The sequence below is a fragment of the Oncorhynchus nerka genome, linkage group LG4 (assembly GCF_034236695.1).
Source record: "Oncorhynchus nerka isolate Pitt River linkage group LG4, Oner_Uvic_2.0, whole genome shotgun sequence".
Lineage (NCBI taxonomy): Eukaryota > Metazoa > Chordata > Actinopteri > Salmoniformes > Salmonidae > Oncorhynchus > Oncorhynchus nerka.
Genome location: NC_088399.1, coordinates 33,114,343 through 33,137,333, shown reverse-complemented (window position 1 = coordinate 33,137,333; position 22,991 = coordinate 33,114,343). Strand labels below are relative to the sequence as shown.

The 22,991-nt window shown below is 42.7% G+C and overlaps 1 protein-coding gene across 5 annotated transcripts; it reads right to left on the bottom strand.

Annotated features, from left to right (window-relative positions):
* Positions 1 to 10,047: 10,047 nt before the first annotated feature.
* On the bottom strand, positions 10,048 to 22,919 carry LOC115122525 (PH and SEC7 domain-containing protein 4-like). 5 transcript variants are annotated; one of them, XM_029651749.2, is made up of 16 exons: positions 22,823 to 22,919; positions 22,582 to 22,730; positions 21,479 to 21,573; positions 18,990 to 19,612; positions 18,589 to 18,667; positions 13,816 to 15,130; positions 13,557 to 13,637; positions 13,256 to 13,427; positions 13,033 to 13,122; positions 12,865 to 12,908; positions 12,485 to 12,657; positions 12,216 to 12,286; positions 11,937 to 12,082; positions 11,472 to 11,616; positions 11,065 to 11,211; positions 10,048 to 10,949 (listed from the first exon to the last, which is right to left on the bottom strand). In XM_029651749.2, exons 4-16 carry the CDS (start codon positions 19,470 to 19,472, stop codon positions 10,665 to 10,667), a joined length of 3,231 nt encoding a protein of 1,076 aa, XP_029507609.2. In that variant the 5' UTR covers positions 19,473 to 19,612; positions 21,479 to 21,573; positions 22,582 to 22,730; positions 22,823 to 22,919; the 3' UTR covers positions 10,048 to 10,664. The 5 variants fall into 5 exon arrangements, with proteins under 5 accessions (XP_029507609.2, XP_029507603.2, XP_029507596.2 ...); XM_029651743.2 differs by lacking the exons at positions 21,479 to 21,573; positions 22,582 to 22,730; positions 22,823 to 22,919 and adding exons at positions 19,766 to 19,822; positions 20,872 to 21,034; XM_029651736.2 differs by lacking the exons at positions 21,479 to 21,573; positions 22,582 to 22,730; positions 22,823 to 22,919 and adding an exon at positions 20,872 to 21,034.
* Positions 22,920 to 22,991: the final 72 nt, after the last annotated feature.

Sequence of the window (22,991 nt, the reverse complement as noted above, 5' to 3'; positions counted from 1 at the left end):
GTGTACATGGATTTTATCAGGTCCTATGTTTTTTCCCCAACACCACTTTCCATCAATTTGTATAGCAGACCACCATGCCAAATTGAGTCAAAAGCTTTTTTGAAATCAACAAAGCATAAGAAGACTTTGCCTTTGTTTTGGTGTTTGTCAATTATGGTGTGCAGGGTCTGTCGTATTGTAATTTGGTCAAAAGCCAATTTGACATTTTCTCAGTACATTGTTTTCACTGAGGAAATGTACGTGTCTGCTGTTAATGATAATGCAGAGGATTTTTCCAAGGTTGCTTTTGACGCATAGCTCATGGTGGTTATTGGGGTCAAATTTGTCTCCACTTTTGTGGATTGGGGTGATCAGTCCTTGGTTCCAAATGTTGGGGAAGATGCCAGAGCTAATTTGTTTAAGTGTTTAAGTATAGCCAATTGGAATTCATGGTCTGTATATTTTATAATTTCATTGAGGATACCATCAACACCCCCAGGCCTTTTGGATTGGAGGGTTTTTATTTTTTCCTTTAGTAAATTCAATGTAATTGGAAGAATCCAGTGGGTCTAAGATTCTAAGATTTGTATTTGATCATGAATATGTTTTTGCCTTTTGTGTTTGGTTGTAAGGCCAAAAAGATTGGAGAAGTGGTTTACCCATACATCTCTGTTTTGGATAGATAACCCTTTGTGTTGTTGTTTGTTTAGTGTTTTGCAATTTTCCCAGAAGTGGTTAGAGTCTATGAATTCTTCAATTACATTCAGCTGATTTCTGACGTGCTGTTCCTTCTTTTTCCGTAGTGTATTTCTGTATTGTTTTAGTGATTCACCATAGCTAAGGCGTAGGCTCAGGTTTTCTGTGTCTTTGTGTTTTTGGTTGGATAGTTTTCTCAATATCTTTCTTAGGTTTTTGTATTCTTCATCAAACCATTTGTCATTGTTGTAAAAAAAAAAGGTTTTCTGTTTGATATTTTTAGACTTGATAGGGAAGCTGAGAGGTCAAATATACTGTTTAGGTTTTCTACTGCCAAGTTTACACTATTACAGTCAAACGTCAAATGTTTTGTCCAGAACGTAGTCTAAAAGGGATTGAATTTGTTGTTGCCTAATTGTTTTTTGGTAGGTTTCCACACTACTTTCCTTCTATCTATAGCCTTTCTTAATATTATTCAGTTCCTTTGGCTTTGATGCCTCATGATTGAGTATTGCTCTGTTTATGTAGACTGTGATTTTGCTGTGATCTGATAGAGGTGTCAGTGGCCTGACTGTGAACGCTCTGAGACTCTGGGTAGAGGTCAGTGATAAAGTTGTCTACAGTACTACTGCCAAGACATGAGCTAACGTAGGAGTCCCTTCGAAGCCTACCATTGATGATGTACATACCCAGCGTGCAGTTTCTCTCTCTCTCTCTCTCTCTCTCTCTCTCTCTCTCTCTCTATCTTCACACCTCTCTATCCTATGTCCAAGCTGCAACCCTCATGCTCACTCCCTTCCTCTACAGTCTGTCCTGTCCTGTCCTGTCTTGTCCTGTCTACTTTTGACAATGCTCCCTTCTCCATTGTTGTTGAAGTGGGATGCCACTCTAACATCAATCGAACGGAACACAGTTTTTCAGTTTCCTTCGCAGGCACACAGAAACACACATCACATCCAGAGACACAGAGGAGCTTTAAAGTATATGTCCCCTCTGTTTTTTTAACAGCAGCAAAATGAGGCAATCCCCCCAAAGCATCAAATTCAAATTCCAAAGCCTCCACATACAGAGCCAGCTGATGGACTGCCAGGGAAATAATAACAGAAACTGTTAAACATTAACAATCCTGCAGCCAAAGAGTCGAAAACAACATAATGCCGCCACAAACAACTGCAACACAAATACTTAATCTCTCTCTCTCTCTCTCTCTCTCTCTCCTCTCTTCACCCCCTTCTTTCTCTCTCCCTCTCTCTCCCTCCCTCTTTCCCCCTTCTCTCTCTCTCTCTCTCTCTCTCTCTCTCTCTCTCTCTCTCTCTCTCTCTTCTCTCTCTCTCTCTCTCTCTCTCTCTATCTCTCTCTCTCTCTCTCTCTCGCTCTCTCTCTCCCTCACACACACACATCCTCCCCATCCCAATCCTGGTTCTGGGCGACAGTGGGCCTATTAGTATTGAGGTTTTGGGCCACAGTGCTTCTAGTAATGAGCCCGGCAGCACAATACAGGCACCCGGCCGGAACAGCTGAGGGGAGACAAAGCCAGCAGGATGGGGAGAGCGCTGGGGGCTTGGGGTAACTACATTTAACACAGAGAGGGACAGAGTGGTGTGTGTGTGTGTGTGTTTGTGTGGTGCGTGCAGTGCATGTGTGTGGTGCATGTGTGTGTAGCCATTACTGGGACAAACTAAGAGACAGATAGGGGCCCCTGGAGGAGCTGCTGACAAAAAGGCAGTGCAGAGCGGAGTGTGTGGCAATCAGTGGAATGACGGGTCAGAGTTGTCCCGCGCCAGTCAACTGGAAACTTCACCACTTATCTCTGGGCCTGAGACACTGGTGAACCAACTCAGACTCGCAAATAAGCATTGTGCACAAGACAATATTTGTCTGCCTAAATGAAACACAGGCTGCTGTTGTTTTAAACTGTGAATGGCGAGGCTGCAAGGTTGCGCTGAGGGTCTCTTGTCTGCCGGACGCCTTTGTGAGGACAGGCTTTGTGGCTTGGAGAAAAGCACTTAACCCAGACTGTGTGAGTGAACACATCACCTTAATTTATTGATTTGGATGGCGCTGCGTTCATTAATGTGAGCCCTGTTGGTCTGTTACATAAAGGTTCCTCCTCTTTCAAACCAACGTGAATAATTGGAACTATTTCAAATGAGCTCATTGTCCTGGAATGAAATTGTTATACCAATTCTGAATGGTCTCTATGATGTCACCATATTTCCTCTTTGTCAGAATCAACCTAAGAAAAGCTTATGTGATTACCAATCAACATATTTTAATAAGAGTTCTACTTTCAATTATACAGATGAAAACAGTTCTGCTCCCTCAAACATTTATAATAAACACCCTCAGCAACTTTAAGGATCTCATCGGTCCATTAAACCATAGAAGGACATAAAACAATTGCAGTGGTCAAACAGGAAAGAAGTGGCCAAACAGACAGTCTCTGTGAGCCTGTGGTAGGATCGGAGGTGAAAGACAGGTGCCCTCTGTTTGACTGGCCTATTAGCACACAGCCCTGAGGGCAGGAAGCACTATTGACTGGAGACATCAAGAGAAACGCACCTTTCAAAGCACACACCTTCCGGACCCAAACACACACGCACCTACATACACCCACCTGGATAAAATCTGCCAGGTATCAGGTACTGCCCCGAGGGAGAGTCCTGAACTCTGGACATGGGGACAGAGTCAACCAAGACCAACACTGGTATCTCCATCAGACTCTTCAAAACATACTTTCCTCACACTCAACATGTCATTTGCTGTAAAGTACTATTGTAGATCTATCATGAATAACACCAAGATTAAACCCCATCACAACTACTTGGTTGTGCTTAGATTGAAAAGAAAAACACAGTCAACATATATTCAGTGTTGGTCCTGCCTTCCCAGATGAAGAGCTCTAACGGCAGCATCCTGCTGCCTCTAAACGCTATGTATCGTTATGTTTGTCTGCAGCTAGTGTGTCTGAGAAGCACTGAATCCCTGCCCAGGGAGTGTTGTCACAGGCAGGAGTGTGTGGATGTGGAGAGGGCAAAGTTAGGTCATGCATTGAAATGCCCTTAAGCCAGGCACTTTACCTTAGCTGTTCCAGTGAGAGACTCCACGGGTACAAAGGCCTTCATTCTAAAGGGTATGGAGGAAAGAGTAGAACATCGAAGTGTTATTCATGTTCGGCCTGGGTCTGCTTAGCATGTAAAATAAATATGTCTGGTCTGTGAGTCTAAAAGGGGGAAAACAACATATAGAGTGTTGTCCAGGAATAAGAAAAGGATAGATGTAGCCAGTGCTATTTCTGTACTTCCAGCCTCCGTGCCCTCTCATCTGGTCACCTATGACAGAGACAAAAGAAAACAGAAGGAGGAGAGCAATAGGAAATACGATGGTGAACATGAATCTACTGAAATGAAACAATAAAATGGATCAACAATAGAGTTACTTAAGGAAACAGCATAACTATGAAATTGAGCACCTTTTCTCTTGCTCCTTGTGTGTGTGTGTGTGTGTGTTCCAGTCCAGGGGTCGAGACGCGCACTAGAGACTCTCTACCTCAAGTGGAACAGAGGGAGCTGACAGAGTGGTTCAGTGAAGGGGGGACCAGGTTCCAAATGGAAAAGAGACTCCTGAAAAGATCACAGGGAGAAAGAGAGAATTCAAGAGCCGGGCCACAGAGGAAGCCACGCCACGACGCCAGCAGTCAAGAGTGGAGCGACTGAAAGACCAAGGATATAAAAGAGGAGGGGGAGAGGTAGAGGGAGTTAAAAGCTCAATCGAATACAGAGGGGTGCGAGAGCGAGAAATAAAGGGTTAGTGTGGATAAAAGATAAAAAAGTAACAAGTAGAGCGTGGGAGGCGTCAGCACCAGATGGACAATGTGTGTCGGCAGGGACATAGTGCAGAGGCAGGAGACAGACGGAGAAAAGGAAGCAAAGGGACACATACAGTGTGTGTGTGTGTGTCTATATTAGAGCTTTTGGAATGTTATATGGCGTTCAGAACAGGATGAGTGTTTGTGTGCATGTGTCACACCTTATGCATGGAGGGGCTTATTTTGAGCCTGCTGCCCAATGCAACCGTTGGACAAGCCCCTAATGATCACAACTCTGGCTTGGCCTTTTTAATTACCCAACCAGCCCTGACAGAGCGCCACAAAGCTCTCCAGTCCACAGAATGGGGGAGTAGAAGGCGGAACAAAAACAGGACCTTTCCATCTGAAGTATGGCCCTAACCTCTGCTAATGCAAGCCTGAGTCCTGCCTGCCTCACTGCCATGGCCACTCTTTGTGTGGAGCGGAGCAAGATGGCACTCCAACCCAGCACCACTGCTGCTGTCATGGTCCAGAGGCCATGCATAAAGCCTGGGTCAAGACCCATCCATTGATGAAAGCCAAAGTATGCACTGCAATTTCTTCCCTGCATTAAGAAGAAACCATATGTGAATGTATTAAAGTCCATGGGCCTCATTTATCAATATGGCATAGAAACGATTCTACTTAGAACTGAATTTAGAATGGTCATATGCCTAAAAAGTGTGATTTATCAAACAATCCTACCAGCGTCATATGCACACCAGTAGGAGATAACTATTGATAAATTCCAATTTGTTCTCAGCCTCAGTGCTCTTGCAGTACCTTGGATGTTTGTATTTCGAAACCCCCCTAATTAACCATATATGGTCAAAATCATCCCTTTAAAGCCTGTAGAGTATATACAATGCCATACCATGAAATACAATGGCACAACCATGGGGGGGGGGGGGGGGGGGGACTGAAATAGAGGTGCAAGTGTCCGAAATTGAGTGTAACCAAAAGGTGTTATTTGGCTCGCTCAGTTGTGGCTTGACCAGTAAAAATAAAAACATAGCTACAAAGAGAGGACCATCAGGACAAATGAGTAGGCAACACTCCACAGCCATCCATCCTCAACAACCCCCTCCTTTAGGCCAGCCTGGTCTCATAGACTAGACTTAACATAGTAAATGTAAATCCAGGACACTCAAATTAGTAAGATATGTTATGTTTGGTATGATTACGTAAGACAGATTGTTACTTAAGGCAAAAACTAAAGTATGGTGGTTGGGTGGACATATAACGCAAATGTCTAGCAAGTTCGAGTTCAAATCTCATAACGTACAACTTTTGAATTGTAGCTAAATAGCAACTTTTTAGCTACTTTGCAACTACTTAGCATCTTAGCTAACCCTTCCCCTAACCTTAACCCTTTTAACCTCTTGGACCCCCCCCCCCCCCCCCCCGGATCCGGGATAATTGTCATCAACTACGCTAAATAGCATAGTGCAACGGTCAAATAATCTTACTAGAAAATATTCATATTCATGAAATCACAATTGAAATATAGCGAAACACAGCTTAGCCTTTTGTTAATCACCCTGTCGTCTCAGATTTTGAAATTATGCTTTACAGCGAAAAGAATACAAGCGTTTGTGTAAGTTTATCGATATACCAGAAAAACATTATGTACACCCAGAGGCAGGTAACTTGGTCACGAAAATCAGAAAAGCAATCAAATTAATCATTTGCTAGAGAGCATTTGGATGATCCAGAAAAAGATTGGGAGAATGTCATATGGTCAGATGAAACCAAAATATAACTTTTTGGAAAGAATGCTGAGTTGCATCCAAAGAACACCATACCTACTGTGAAGCATGGAGGTGGAAACATCATGCTTTGGGGCTGTTTTTCTGCAAAGGGACCAGGAAGACTGATCCGTGTAAAGGAAAGAATGAATGGGGCCATGTATCGTGAGATTTTGAGTGAAAACCTCCTTCCATCAGCAAGGGCATTGAAGATGAAACGTGGCTGGGTCTTTTCAGGATGACAATGATCCCAAACTCACCGCCCGGGCAACGAAGGAGTGGCTTCGTAAGAAGCATTTTAAGGTCCAGATCTCAACCCCATAGAACATCTTTGGAGGGAGTTGAAAGTCTGTGTTGTCCAGCAACAGCCCCAAAACATCACTGCTCTAGAGGAGATCTGCATGGAGGAATGGGCCAAAATACCAGCAACAGTGTGTGAAAACCTTGTGAATACTTACAGAAAACGTTTGACCTCTGTCATTGCCAACAAAGGGTATATAAACAAAGTATTGAGATACACTTTTGTTATTGATCAAATACTTATTTTCCACCATAATTTGCAAATAAATTCATTAAAAATCATACAATGTGATTTTCTGGATTTTTCCCCCTCATTTTGTCTGTCATAGATGAAGTGTACCTATGATGAAATTTACAGGCCTCTCTCATATTTTTAAGTGGGAGAACTTGCACAATTGGTGGCTGACTAAATACTTTTTTGCCCCACTGTTGCACATTTGGCAAATTTGTAACAATTGTATGTTTTGCAAATTCGTAACATTATACTAATAGTAATTCGTAACATATCATATGAAATGGGTGATCGACATCCACAAATTAATACATACCATATGAAACGTAACATATCATTCTAAATGGAGGGTCTTGGATTTGTGCACAGAATAATATGAAATGCTCTAAGACCAGGTTGCAGCTGTAGGTGTATAGGCCAACATTGCTGTTCTGCAGAATGAACAAGTTGTGCGTTCCACCTGGCCACCTTGCCACCACATTCAGCAGCAGCTTTTCCGCATCAAATATTTCTATCACCTGCACATAAAGAGTGGAAGCCTTTCCTTTTCACATAGTTGAAATTGTTTTGGGATGGTGATTTCATGGCGATGTGAGTGCCGTCTATTGCTCTGTTTGTATTTGGGAACCAATTGATGGCATCATGGCAAAGAAACGCATCTTGACTTCAACATGTTCTGTGATTCTGTATGGAAATTGTATGTGTTACTGTTCGTTTTGCTGATGATTGCATCCAAAACATTGGCTCGAGAGCTGTGAGATGCCAATCGGAAAGCTCCCACTGAAAGCTCTTGTCAAAAACACGAGGGTGGATTTTATATTCTTTAACCTTTATTTAACTAGTCAAGTCAGTTAAGAACAAATTCTTATTTACAATGATGGCCTACCAAAAGGCAAAAGGCCTCCTGCAGGGACGGGGGCTGGGATTAAAATAAAAGTATAGGACAAAACACACATGACGACAAGAGAGACACTACAACACTACATAAAGAGAGACCTAAGACAACATAGCATGGCAGCAACACATGACAACACAGCATTGTATCAACACAACATGGTAGCAGCACAAAACATGGTGCAAACATTATTGAGCAAAGACAACAACATAAAGGGCAAGAAGGTAGAGACAACAATACATCAGGTGAAGCAGCCACAACTGTCAGAGTGTCCATGATTGAGTCTTTGAATGAAGAGATGGAGATAAAACTGTCCAGTTTGAGTGTTTTTTGCAGCTCGTTCCAGTCATTAGCTGAAGCAAACTGAAAAGAGGAGCGACCCAGGGATGTGTGTGCTTTGTGGACCTTTAACAGAATGTGACTGGCAGAACGAGTGTTGTATGTGGAGGATGAGGGCTGCAGTAGATATCTCAGATAGGGGGGAGTGAGACCTAAGAGGGTTTTATAAATAAGCACCAACCAGTGGGTCTTGCGATGGGTATACAGAGATGACCAGTTTACAGAGGAGTATAGAGTGCAGTGATGTGTCCTATAAGGAGCTTTGGTGGCAAATCTGATGGCCGAATGGTAAAGGATATCTAGCCGCTTGAGAGCACCCTTACCTGCCGACCTATAAATTACGTCTCCTAGCATGGATAGGGTGGTCATCTGAATCAGGGTTAGTTTGGCAGATAAGACTTGGATGTGAACCGGAATAGCATGTGTTTGTCTTTTTAAAGTAGGTCTTAAATCCTCAAAAATCCTATAACATTGGTTTTGGGAAATGATATCGGATGATCCAATCTGTACTTTCTGCAGAAAAAGTCCCACCTGTCTCTAAAAACGTGCTCTCGGAGAAATGCAGAGTGGGCCAAATCTTCAAACGGAGCAAGCCATTTCTCATTCCATTTCCCATTATCTGTCTTCTATAGTATTTCAACAATAGCTTCACTTTCACACATACCTCTAATTTAACAAATGACTGTACTTTATATGGATTATCGTAATAAATGCACTGATGTGGTCAAATTATAGGCTACAGCATGTCAAGATATTTTGCATGAATTCACAATGGAAATACTATGAAATCGAACATTTATTTAATTATTACTCTCACAATTCTACAAATTTTCAACATACATTTTCCCAATTCTACTCTTGACAAGTTGTTCCCTTATTCCACCACTGGCCCTGTGCGTATGCATGGTCATGGCTGTGTGTAAATCTATGCACACTCTCAATCAACCAGTCATATTGATAAATTTCACACTTTGCGTCGAAATAATCCCACCCATGATTTACACCTAGATTTGTGCCTATGCATCATTGATAAATGAGGTCTCATGTGTTTAACAGGTTAACATTGTCCCAGAACAGCAGGATTTTGCATTTCTCCTACTGTTACAATTCATGTACAACAGACCAATAACATGAAGGTTTTCCAAGATGGCGTCTTTTCAGTTTATCAGCCAGACACACCTGGAGCATTGCCATGGCCTGATGCTCCTGCCAATCATTTGCTCAATCAATCATCCACATCTTTAGAGTCTGAATTGATCTTAATAGTCTGTTGTTATTAAAATAAATGAATAGGAACTATTTTCACAGAAAATACATACACATAAGCATTATCACATTAACCCAGGTCCTGTATCAGCAATATCATAAAATGACATATTTGATGAACCCATGTCTCATAAGAAGGGTCCCTCCTTTATCCTTACCAAGTGACCTGAACAAGAAAAACTCTGGGCCCTAGTAGTTGGTTCCCAATAAAATGATGAATGTATCATTTATTTATGAATGTACGTATGTTCCTGTTAAAGCTACCAATCTTGATCCTGAAGAGACCAGCCCAGTGAGACAAGGTTAGCCCCATCTGTATTGTCTGTGCCCCTAACTGCGTTCCTTATTGTCACATCACATTCCTATGTGTCATCCACAACAGTGACATTAAGGAGCAATGTGGGGGTCTTCTGAAACATCCTGTTCTTTATTGAGACACTCCAGGTTGACCGCAGCTGAAGATGTCACTCTGAAAGAGAACAAAACGGCCCAGAACTCCTCCATGTGCCACCAAGAGAGATCAAAAAGTTGTCTTTGTCTGCTATTAATTCCCTTTATGCCATTCCTATTACCACAAGGGGATATGTGACTGGCCGGCTCAATGAATCGGGATGGATAATTGAACTAAACTCAAAAAGGCTAATTGGGATTGAAATAAATTAACTATTATAAACTTCTCTGTTCTCAGAAAATAATTGTGATACTTACAGTGTAATATAATGGTAGTGTTAGTCTTTCATGGAGATGCAGTCCAAATATGTTTATATAAAATTACATAAAAGATACAAGAACTTAAAATGAGCATATTGACATAATTTTGATGATTTTTCAAACTGTACATGCCTTCATGTGTAATATGCTGTTGTATAGCACCCTCTTGAGATTACAATTGCACACTGCATACATAGACCATATGGCGCAGACAAGTAACATTTTGTAACTGCAGAGATACATTTCTAATAGAAATACACACGAATCTCAACATATCACAGGAAATTCAGAGGTGTAGGTATGTTCATGTGCATTTTAAAGGGAATAAAATCAATCAGAGACAAACATTATCACTCTTCTTGACCTGTCTCAGCAGGGAGCATTGACTTCTGAGGTTTAATTCATTTTGTTCAATTGAAAGTGCACAAATATTAATTAAATACTTTTATGTAAAGCAAATGTAACAAAGAAAAGGACACAAGCAAGATCCCTGAGATTGATTAATTCTGTTTTGATGACTTTTGCCTTCTTGCTGAAAATGAAAACGAAAAGGACAGTGCTTAGAAGTAACACATCTTGTCTATGTCCTCAAAGGAGCCATTTAAAAACTCATGTAAGAGTCATATTTTAATCCCTTTTGGGAACCTTTTCTCATATGTCCCGGTTGCGTCGAGGTATGACGATCTTGCGATAGGTCCGTCTTTCCGAGATGTTGCGTTTGACTTTGACCACGTGGGGCAAGGCCATCTCCACATCCAGAGAGGGGCTGGAGTGGGACTTCTTCAGGGTTCCCTCCTCTCCCTCTTCATCCACTGTGTCCTTACACACAGCTCTGTCAAACAGGCTGAGCTCGCTGGTTCCCACCTCAGTGTCGACTGACTGATTCAAACCCTTCCAGACCTCCAGCATCTGGATGTAGGCCTCGTAGCGACATTTCTGTAGGGAGAGGTGGGGTGAGAGGGACTGTGAGTTAAAGACCAAACAAGAACATACTCACACACACACAAACCCATACCCACACACCACGCAGACTCATCGTCCTCTCACACACCTCATGCTGCAGGTACTCCTCTCTGACACGGTGTTCCTCCAGCTCCTTGGCCTTGGCCCTGCGGCTCTCAGGGAGACTCTGCTGCAGGTAGGCCAGGTCCTCCTGGAAGGACAGCAGCATGCGAGCATGGGACTGCAGCTGTCTCTCCTGCAGGGGGCAGCAGGGAGCCAGGCTCAGTGAACAGGCTCACAACACACTAGGTACAAGGTGTCCCTAACCACAGATCTAGGATCAGATGACCCGACTTGCCTCAGCACAACTATAGTACATAACAGTCTCAACGTACTACTAGACCACTAAATATCACAATTTACAAAGATGAAAACAATGCATTAGATTAGAAAACAAAGAGACAGGGACTATGGGGAGTGAACCAAGAGTGTGAAAGTGTGTGGTGAGTACAGTACTAGTGTGTGAGCAGACTGGGAGGCAGGCAGGATGGGTCTGCAGAACCTCCTCTGAGAGCCCACGGCAGCAGGGAAGGGAGGAGAAGAGTGCAGGGCTGACACCAGGTTAATACGGCTGATCCATGAACTCATCTCTGCTGTGGAGCTGAAGGACGACAATGGGTCCATGTACATAGAATATACTGTATTAGTTAACATATATCTAATATTAGTTTTATATACTGTATAAGAACATATCATGTGAATTAAAGGCAAAGTCATGGGATTACCGGACTGTTGCATCCTGATTCATTTGTTTGTTCCTTCACACCATCAAACACATTAGTCTCATGTATAACAAACGTACATTCACAATTCCAATACTACATAGATATAGTTCTTGTCTCTCTTTGACACTACCACACACACACACACACACACGCACGCACGCACGCACGCACGCACGCACACACACACTAGACTCACGAGGCCTGGAAGAGGAAGACCCTCCAGTCGGCAGTCTGCAGACGGAAGACATGTGGTCTCTTAGTGTAGTCTGCTGCCTGCTCTGCCAGGGCATGGTGCACACTGACCACCTCCTCTGTACTCTGCCACTCCATCTTATACTCATCCTGGGGAGGGGGACAAGGTAACTAGCAGTGAGGGGTTAGTGTGAAAGGCATCCTGGACATTATCAAGAGGCTGTTCAATGGTAAGTATGGAAAAGGAGGAGTTGACAAGAAAGAGGAGGAGGAGGAGACTAACCTTCTGTAAGTAGAGGACCATTCCCTTCAGCACTCCATAGAAGGTCTTCCAGCTTCTCTTCCCCCAAGGAGCTGTCACACACAGTTACATTACATCACTCCTGAGGTCAAAGGATGCTTCTCAAACACACTCACACACTAAATCATTAAGTCAGACTGATGAATCATCAAAAGATTAATCAAAACACTATGATGCTCTTGTACATGGTTTATTGCCCTGACATTTTAGTTCCTATGTTTTTGTGCAAACAGTGTCACAATCTAACTCACTGCGTTTGCCATCGATGTCAGCGTGGGCCTTGCGTTTGAGAAAGCCCTGTTTGAACACTGTGGCCTTCTTGTCATGAGGCACATCTTGGAACGGGTTGCTCTTGGAGCGCAAGGGTGCGTCCTCTTTAGCGTCCTCCACCAACAGCATGGAGCTCTTCAGTTCCTTCTCATCACTGCACAGGGCATATAGAGAGATGAGGGGAGAAATGAAGAAGCAATGGGGATTAAATAAAAGAGGAATTAAAATATGAAAGGTGAGAAGTGAAACAAAATCTAAATCTATTGGGGAAAGTAACAGAATACTCTGATACTGAACAGCTGGTGTTAAATAATTTAGAATAATGATACCCATTTCCTTGTTCTTAAGTCAGACTACTTACACTGCCCATTCCAGAGGCTCAGTCTTAATGGTGTTGTAGAGAGCCTGAGAAAGAGACAAGAGGACACTGAAAGAAGGACACTGAAAGGACACTTAAGTCTTACATAAGGACACTTAACAGTCTCTCCTGAAATATTGAGTAGGTGTAGAATGAGGAGTGTAATCTTACCTTTAACAGCTCCTTGCTGAAGTTCTCACCCTCATTCATCCCATCCAGGTTGGACACGAAGCTGGACACAGACATGGCTTTACCCACATTCTGAGGACAGACACAAAAACATTATGTTTAAATGTGTACATAACCCACAACCCACACAACCATTTCCTTACAGTGAAAGGCCTAAATATCTACACGTTTGCCACAGTATTTCATCACTGCAGTGGGGACTCACCTGTCCATGCAGATCAGAGTTCAGAAGCATCACAGCACAGGTGAGTGTGAGTACTTCTCCTGAAGAGGAGAAGGTGTCAGGGTTGCACTGCTGGAAGCGACAGGAGAAATGCTGCAGTACTCGCTCTCTCTCCTGGGTCTCACCGATCAGCACCACCACCCTCAGAAAAGACCTGGGAGAGGAGGGCAAAATAGAGGAAGTAGAGAATGATTTATCAACGGAATATGTTCATTTAAGAGCATTACTTCTTACTATTATAGTGAACTAGGAGAAATCTCATTAGGACGTGTGAAGGACTAACCTCAGGCCTTGGTCTAGACTCTGACCGGTGAAGTCAAAGAACTTGAGGTACTCCTGCCCAACAGCTTGGCTAAAGCCATTGCTGAATTAGAGAGGAGCAGGGAAACAAGGACAGGTCAAGTGCATGATTCAAGGTGACACCTTCTGCGAAAGAAACTCTGAACGTACTTACTAGATCATTACCCTGATAGTTACTACTGCATAAGAACCATGTAATGTAACGTTTGGTCACTCCATGTTTTGCAGCCTTTAGTTCTTACTCTTTGTCTAGGTGTTTGACCACATCTGTCTTGTGGATCCCATCCAGCCTGTAGAGTCTTTCAGCCAGCCTGCAGGCCTTCTCCCTGTCCAAACCTCCACCATTCATATGGACCACCACTGGTTCTGAGGCCTCTGTTTGCTGTACCTGAGACTCCAGTTGCTCTAAACTTCCTTCCCTGGGCGGAAAACATGAATCCTCTTTATACTCTTTTGGTTCCAATTCTTCTACCTGCTTGGAATGCTCTGTCTGCGCATTCTCTTCTGTCAACTCAGTCAGTTCAGTCTGCGCTGGCTGTTCAATCTCTGACTGTTTCTGTTCTTCTGTACGGTCTGACTGTTCAAGTTCCTCTGTGCAATGGAAACATAGATCTAACTGCTTTGAATGTACTGGTTTGTTATCTGTCTGATCTGACTGTTCCGTCTGCTCTGACTGTTCCGACTGCTCTGACTGCTCCGTCTCCCCTGATTGTTTTGACTGGTCAGAATCTGTTGACTGTTCCGTCTGTTCTGTATCCCCTGATTGTTTTGACTGCTCAGAATCTTGTGAGTGTTCCATCTCCCGTGATGGTTCTGTCTGTGGTTCCGTCTGCACTGAAAATTCTGTCGGCTCTGAGTGCACTATTTGTTGAGAATGTTGTGTCTGTTGCAATTGTTTTGATTCTAAACATTCTGTCTGCTCTGACTCTGACTGGTCTATCTTGTCTGACTGTTCTGCCTGTTGTAAACGGGTATCTTCAGTTTGCTGTTCTTCCTCCCCTAACTGATTTGAATGCTCTACCTGGTCGGACTCTACAAGTTGCTCAGACTCTTCTGGCTGCTCTGTTGTCTCGGTGTTGTCTTTGTATTCACTCTGTTTTGTGTGGTTAGGCTCTGACTGCCAACTGTGTTCAGACTTCTCTGTGAGTTCTGACTGTTCTTTCAGTTCAGCTGGCTCAAACAGGTGCTCTAAGAGTTCTATAGTCTCGGATTCCCCCTCCCTATCTGACTGTTCCCTCCCCTCTGACTGCTCGGTCTGTTCTGTCTGCTCGTCACAATCTCCATTATAAACTAAATTAGTTACAGCCTGTTCCTTCTCCTCATAGTTCGCAGAACTTGATCCTTGCTCTGAATTGATTGGTATTGTTAGCACTCTAGTAGTCTGTTCCTGTTCCTCTCCCAGTACAGAGTCTAGACTCTCACTATCCTGCCCAGTCTCTGACTCTCCTGTCTGTACAGGGCTAGGAGCTCTGTCAGAGGGTGGGATAGTATCTTCTGTCACAGGCTGTCCCATCTCTTTCTCTGTCTCCTGCCGCGGAGAGCTTTCTGAAAGAGAGTCTGAACACAGAGATACCCATATTAACATTGACCAAGTCACTCGGTACTTTATGAAGTAAAAGTGGCACGAGAAGTCAAAAGCATTTGAAATGGTAGCATCTATCAGAATATGTCAAAAAAATTGTTCAATAAACTGTACAACATTCAAATTGGGTTGGAATGATCAGTGTTTGGAAAAATGCAAGCTGTGTGCTAATATAAGTGGCAACGCACATGCCCTGCCCACCTAAGGATCTCTCCTTTTCAGCCATATATTTCCTGTGTTTAGGGGGTGCAAAATCCACTTGTCACTTAACTCATCTCGCTGGATTGACTGCTTTCATTTGACTCAGGTGACTCTTTCCCACTCTTGCTTATGCAATTGTTTTTTTCTCTTAACGTAACGACTGCGGAAACGTTGGTAATTACCCATCAAACACACTCCGGTAATGGCTGAAATGAGCTCAATGGATTACATCGGCTTTCCGCTGTATCTGAAACAATGCTTCGTCTGAGACTTAACACACCGTCTCACACACCGTCTCACACACCGTCTCACACACCGTCTCGTCACAAGAAAGAGGAAAAAAAGAACTTGATTTTGATGGAGTGTTGATTTTTACAAATTAGATGCTCTGAAATGAAAGCAATTTCCAAAAATGAACACTTGGATTATTAAAATGTGTCTGATTTCGCAAATAATGTAAAGTATGTATTGATAGGTGCAATCTAGAGCCAGGCGTTTTTTAAATTTTAAATTGCATAGTATCCTTCTCTTGCCACACTTGTTGAATTATGCAAGGTTACATGACAACAGTAATGAATAATTCATGAGGCAGTCTAGCCACAGGTATAAGCCTAGTGACAGGTATAAGCCTAGTGACAGGTATAAGCCTAGTGACAGGTATAAGTCTAGTGACAGGTATAAGACTAGTGACAGGTATAAGTCTAGTGACAGGTATAAGACTAGTGACAGGTATAAGCCTAGTGACAGGTATAAGCCTAGTGACAGGTATAAGTCTAGTGATAGGTATAAGCCTAGTGACAGGTATACGTCCAGTGACAGGTATACGTCTAGTGACAGGTGTAAGCCTAGTGACAGGTATACGTCTAGTGACAGGTGTAAGCCTAGTGACAGGTATACGTCTAGTGACAGGTATAAGCCTAGTGACAGGTATAAGCCTAGTGACAGGGCAAGTTTTTAGTGGTTGCAGCCCTGTTCCACCCCTTTATATTCATTTAGTAATTCATGTAAATAGTGGATACAGTGTATACTATGTACAGTGCATTAGTGTATACAGTGTATACTATGTACAGTGCATTAGTGTATACAGTGTATACTATGTACAGTGCATTAGTGTATACAGTGTATACTATGTACAGTGCATTAGTGTATACAGTGTATACTATGTACAGTGCATTAGTGTATACAGTGTATACTATGTACAGTGCATTAGTGTATACAGTGTATACTATGTACAGTGCATTAGTGTATACAGTGTATACTATGTACAGTGCATTCGGAAAGTATTCAGACGCTTCACTTTTTCCACACTTGTTATTTTTTAAATGTAATTAACCAGATAAGTTGACGGAGAACACATTCTCATTTACAGCAACAACCTGGAGAATAGTTACAGGGGAGAGGATGAATGAGCCAATTGTAAGCTGGGTATGATTAGGTTACCATGATGGTATGAGGGCCAGATTGGGAATTTAGCCAGGACACCAGGGTTAACACTCCTACTCTTACGATAAGTGCCATGGGAACTTTAGTGACCACAGAGAGTCAGGACACCCGTAAAAGATCCCATCCGAAAAGCACCCTACACAGAGCATTGGGATATTTTCTTTAGACCAGAGGAAAGGGTGGATCCTATTGGAGTTCCAACACCACTTCCAGCAGGATTTGGTCTCCCATCTAGGGAGACCCTGCTTAGCTTCAGAAGCAAGCCAGCAGTGGGATGCAGGCTGGTATTCTGCTGGCACAATGTTATGTTAAAGCCTTATTTTAAAATGGAATGAATAAATGTTTTCCCTCATCAATCTACACACAATACCCTATAATGACAAAGCAAAAACAGGTTTTTATGCATGTCAGAGCAAAAACCAAGCCATGAGGTCGAAGGAATTGTCCGTAGAGCTCCGAGACAGGATTGTGTCGAGGCACATATCTGTGGAAGCGTACCAAAAAATGTTGGCAGCAATTGAAGGTCCCCAAGAACACAGTGGCCTCCATCATTCTTAAATGGAAGAAGTTTGGAACCACCAAGACTCTTCCTAGAGGGCCTTGGTCAGGGAGGTGACCAAGAACCCGATGGTCACTCTGACAGTCACTCTGACAGAGCTCCACAGTTGCTCTGTGGAGATGGGAGAACCTTCCAGAAGAACAACCATCTCTGCAGCACTCCACCAATCAGGCTTTTATGGTAGAGTGGCCAGACGGAAGCCACTCCTCAGTAAAAGGCACATGACAGCCCACTTGGAGTTTGCCAAAAGGCACCTAAAGACTCTCAGACCATGAGAAACAAAATTCTCTAGTCTGATGAAACCAAGATTTAGCCTGAATGCCAAGCATCATGTCTGGAGAAAACCTGGCACCATCCTACGGTGAAGCATGGTGGTGACAGCATCATGCTGTGGGGATGTTTTTCAGCAGAGGGGATTGGTAGACTAGTCAGGATTGAGGAAGAGATGCACGGAGCAAAGTACAGAGAGATCATTGATGAAAACCTGCTCCAGAACGCTCAGTACCTCAGACTAGGGAGAAGGTTCACCTTCCAACAGGACAACAACCCTAAGCACACAGCCAAGACAACACAGGAGTGGCTTCGGGGACAAGTTTCTGAATTTCCTTGAGTGGCCCAGCCAGAGCCCGGACTTGTACCCGATCGAACATCTCTGGTGAGACCTGAAAATAGCAGTGCAGCAAGATGCTCCCCATCCAACCTGACAGAGCTCTTTGAGGATCTGCAGAAAAGAAGAAACTCCCCTAATACAAGTGTGCCTTGTCATTATGGGGTATAGTGTGTAGATTGATGAGGAAAATCCATTTTTAAATAAGGATGTAACGTAACCAAATGTTTTTAAAAAGTAAAGTGGTCTGAATACTTTCCGAATGTACTGTATATGCAAATGAGGCACATATAGTTCTTTATTTTATCACAATGCATTTAAAAAAAACTGATATAAGAAAAAAATTATATATATGAGTGCATAGAAAAAGTTCAATTCTACTATAAATTGAATACCTGAATTCCCACCAAAATGCCTCATTCATTCTTTGTCAGTGCCAGTACAATGATATATAAGCTAGGATTTTTTAAATTCTATAAGTTTGGAGCATCCTCATCTATTGTCCAACTCATGCATTTAATAGAATCCATTTTTTGTAACCTTTTAACAATTTCGACGACCGTTGCTAACATAAGAGTTCGCCTGTGATTTGCTTGTGAACAATGACTAGGGCCTGCACTCACCATGTTCCTCAAATAGCTGTTGTGCTGAAGCCTCCACATCTGGGCTCGGTGTGTCACATGCCTGGAATTGCAACAGCAGCTGTCAACAATAAACAACGGGCCGGGGAGAACTTGTGATTAAGTAAGACGTGGGATGATCAGCACTCAGACAGAGGGGACCTGGGTCTCAGATGACTGATACGTATAACGGTATATATTCCATCCACCTCTTCTCCGCCTATGACTGAAACTTAAATACTGGTATCTATGAACACAGAAGTATTGGTATTTATCACTCTAAATATTATCTTCCTCTTGCACTCTAGCAGACAGACAAACACACACACGCACACACATTGTACCCAATGCTATCATCTCAAACAGACACATAACCACAGTCCCTCCCTGTTGGGCTGACGTACCGGATGGGAGTTTTCACTGTCCAGAGGCAACTGCTGTTCCGGTCTATTGTGCTTCTCTGTCTTCTCCTGGACAGACAGCTCTATGTTTATCATTGTTACACAGGATTGATGCTGCTGCTGTTGGTGGTGGTGGTGGTGAAGGGACAGCGGGTTCACAGTCCAGTCCAGACTGGCTGCTCCACTGGAATCCAGCTCATCGGCCAAGCTATTGTCAGTCATGGGGAAGGGTGTGTCAGGGGAAAGGTCAGGCATGTCCCACTGCACTGTGGCAAAGGACAGAAGGACACTGGGACAGGTCATGGGGTACACGGGTAAAGTCATGGAGTCCCAGTGCTCCTCTGGCTCCTCAGAGATCCTTCCAGTTTGAGGAGAGTTAGCCTCCTCCAGGGGCCTGCTCGGTGGTAGGGGCTCCAAGGAGGTGCATGCCTGGCTGTTTGGCTGCTTGAGGTCTGGGAGAGGAGAGCACACCATAGCCTCCTCCATAACCTCTCTCTTCAGTCCTAAGCAGAGAGATACGGTTCAGCTTAGTTCAGTCTGCAGGGCAGGTTATCCATCTCGGAATTAGGTCACAATGATGCTGTCATGGTAGACTCCTGTGGTTGGTTACAGCTTCCGGTGCTGCCCTAGTAAGCAAGAACAATCATGTACAACAAAATGACTACACAACACACATTAATCCAAACCCCAGAGTAACTACTGACTCCTTGTTCATAAATTCCCAAAGTAGTGTTTGTAGAGTAGGGTGACCAGACGTCCCCAATTTCCAGGGAGAGTACCTGATTTTGGTGGCCTGTCCCTGTCTAGAGCTGTCCCCAGAAATGTCCCAGATTAGCCTTCAGAAAGAAAAAAGCAACTCTAGAAGTTGAGGCTGATATTTCAATTATCAAACGCTGTATACAAAAAGAATGTGCATGAAAAAAGGTCTGTTCCTGTAACAAAATCTTTGAGAACCTTATGATAACATTTGATCAGTGATATATTGTGACCACCGCATGAACAACCATGGCCATGGCCAGAAAGTGTTGCCTCAAACAGCATAGGCTACCAAACTTGGGTGATTATGAAATTACTAGATAGGCTAATACTAAGAAAACTGTTGAGAGGTAAGGGCTATTTGACCAAGAAGGAGAGTGATGGAGTGCTGCATCAGATGACCTGGCCTCCAGAATCACCTGACCTCAATTGAGATTGTTAGGAATGAGTTGGACCACAGAGTGAAAGAAAAGCAGCCAACAAGTGCTCAGCATATGTGGGAACTCCTTCAATACTGTTGGAAAAGCATTTCTCATGAAACTAGTTGAGAGAATGCCAAGAGTTTGCAAAGCTGTCATCAAGTCAAAGGGTGGCTACTTTGAAATATCTCAAATATAAAATATATTTTGATTTGTTTAACACATTTTTGATTACGACATGATTCCATATGTGTTATTTCATAGTTTTGATGTCTTCACTATTATTCTACAATGTAGAAAATAGTAAAAATAAAGAAAAACCCTTGAATGAGTATGTGTGTCCAAACTTTTGACTGGTACTGTATATATATTATGCGCAGCTATGAAAGGAAAGCCTATCTGAACAGGTGCAGTACATCCAAGAGAAAATACCAGTCTGCTGCCTCGTGTCTAAAGTCTACTCACCAATACTGTCTACCTGACTAATATATTAAGACTCTTACAGTAAGACATTTAAATTAGTAAATTGTATACAATTTCTAAAACTGGACTATGGTGTGAGATTAACATTCTTTAAATTGACAGAAAGACAAAATCCCTAAATGTAGACCTGTGGCGGTTCATGTCACTCTCACACACAAACAGCCATGGTTCAGTGACAAACAAACCAAGAGCCTCTAAAATATATTAAAACGTAAGCCAACACTCACCATTCACTTCTGTATACCAAACACTGTTAATTTATTTTAATAAACCCTGTTTACTGCACTCTCTTTTGGCGTGGCATGGCGACGCGCCTTGCAATGACTTTTGTTGAAACATTAAAGAGGCGCATTTACTTCCTGACCACAGAAGAGTATTCTCTCCGAATGAGAGAGAGGGAGAGAGAGAAAAGGTGGAGAGCAAAGATAGAGAGAGAGATTGAGAGCCAGAGGGTTGGGGTGTGAACAGATGCCATGAATATTCATGTCTACTGCTAACCATGAACCTGAGCTATCGCAATGTACATTCATGTCATGTACGTAAATGTATGTACATGTATGTCACTCTCCATGGACAGACCCTGAAAATATCAGTGAAGATATACAGTAGTATTGTTGATCCATACCAAGGACACTATCTGATTTAAACACAGCATTTTGGTAACGATTCATGTGAAGCCTCATTTTAAGCCTCAAGTCTTCAGAATTGCGCTGTCATAAAAAGTAGGTTAATGTGGAAATGTTTCAAATACTGGACACCTATTCCCTCCATTTTAAACTTTCACTCCATTTCTCTCTGTCACTCTCTCAGTCTTTTCTTCAATAGTCTACTCACGTCACACAACCGACATCCGGGACAATACTTGGCCACACTTCCTGTTTGGGTGCTCATTTCTCATTTCCTGTCAGGCTGCTGGGCTGGCGCTGCATCTACCAATACCAAAGAGTGGAAGAAAGTTAGAATGATCAATGGACACGTTCTTTCTGCACCTCATAGTTCCTCATTGAATTTTTGCGATTGAGATTTTCAGATCATTGAGATTGTATAAAGACCCACACGTATTGCACCAACTCTTTTACTCTTTCATTGGAGTCTGGACAAAACACTTTACAGTTATCAACTTTTCTTAGGTATAAGATTTGAAGCTATTCAGGAGGTCATGGGTTCCACTAGAAATCTAATTAGAGGAACATTGTTCCCTTGCAGGCACAATATAGGCCTATCTATTGTTTGGTGTAATAACAACACTAATCTGTGTACTTAGATTTGAATGATGCTGGCGATTAAAATTTCAGATTTTTAAAATTGAGGATTAAACGTGCATTGATAAAACAGAGATTCCAGTTGTGTCCTTTAAAATTACCAACTTATGTTTAGCCAAATTAGTAATGAAAGTATAAGGAATAGCGACAAGAAGACAATGGCAAAGGTTTAGCGCAGCTGATGAACCATTACATGAACTTGTGGATGTCCCAGTAATTATGTGGATCTGTTGGTATCCCCTACCAGTGGACCGTTGTATTAGCATACACTTTGCATGAAACTCTAGTCTAGAGGTGTTGAAGCAGCCCACAGGCTATCAGAGTGAGATTCCAAACTGATTGTAACCACATTGACTATTAAACAACACAACCAAAGCCGCTACATGACACATAAAAATATGCAGAAATCAAACCACAAACTTGAATGAAACCATATATACCAACAGACTAACATGTTTAAAATACAGTATATTACTCATGTGTGGAAAAACTCTAGATAATAAGCACTACTGTTGTCTGTAAACTAGACATAGCAGAACATGGCTAAGATCATTAAAAACTCAAATACATTAAATGCACGGTTAGAGCTACAAAGGTAATAATGTCCCTAAAAACTACCAAGGTTTCACAGAGTAACACTTGCCAATTTCATAGTAAACTTGGATATCGACTTACCCTTTCAAGCTTTCTCAAGGGGTATCATATGATCAGTTAGCTAGTAGGGCTTTAAGTCAGTAAGGGGGGGAAAAAACTCTTTATTGCCATGTAGATAGACGGCTTACAGCACACGGCGTAATCCCTCCAGTGACTTGTCAATCTGGGTGCTGCAACACAGACCCACAACAAACAAGTCTTACAGCCTCTCTCAGACAGTGCTAGCCTGGGGTGTCACAGAGAGAGGACGCATGCAACTCACAAGTCCTGATCCACTCCTCTGTGACAGATACCTCTCATCTCCAGGCAACAGATCCCAGACTTCCGCCACTCTCTGCTCATCTGCAACACGGATATGCCTGGGAAAGACAGGGGAAGGAGGAGTGAAATGAGAGAGCTGAAAGAGGCAACAAACAGGAAGAAAAGGCACA

Excerpts from the sequence above, each read along its gene's own strand:
- LOC115122525 (XM_029651749.2), bottom strand. The coding sequence starts at position 19,472 with ATGGAGGAGGCTATGGTGTGCTCTCCTCTCCCAGACCTCAAGCAGCCA. Across the intron at positions 13,638-13,815 it reads GTCAAACACCTAGACAAAGA|CAATGGCTTTAGCCAAGCTG; the intron begins GTAAGAACTAAA and ends TCTCTAATTCAG. Across the intron at positions 12,287-12,484 it reads TGACATCGATGGCAAACGCA|CTCCTTGGGGGAAGAGAAGC; the intron begins GTGAGTTAGATT and ends TGTGTGTGACAG.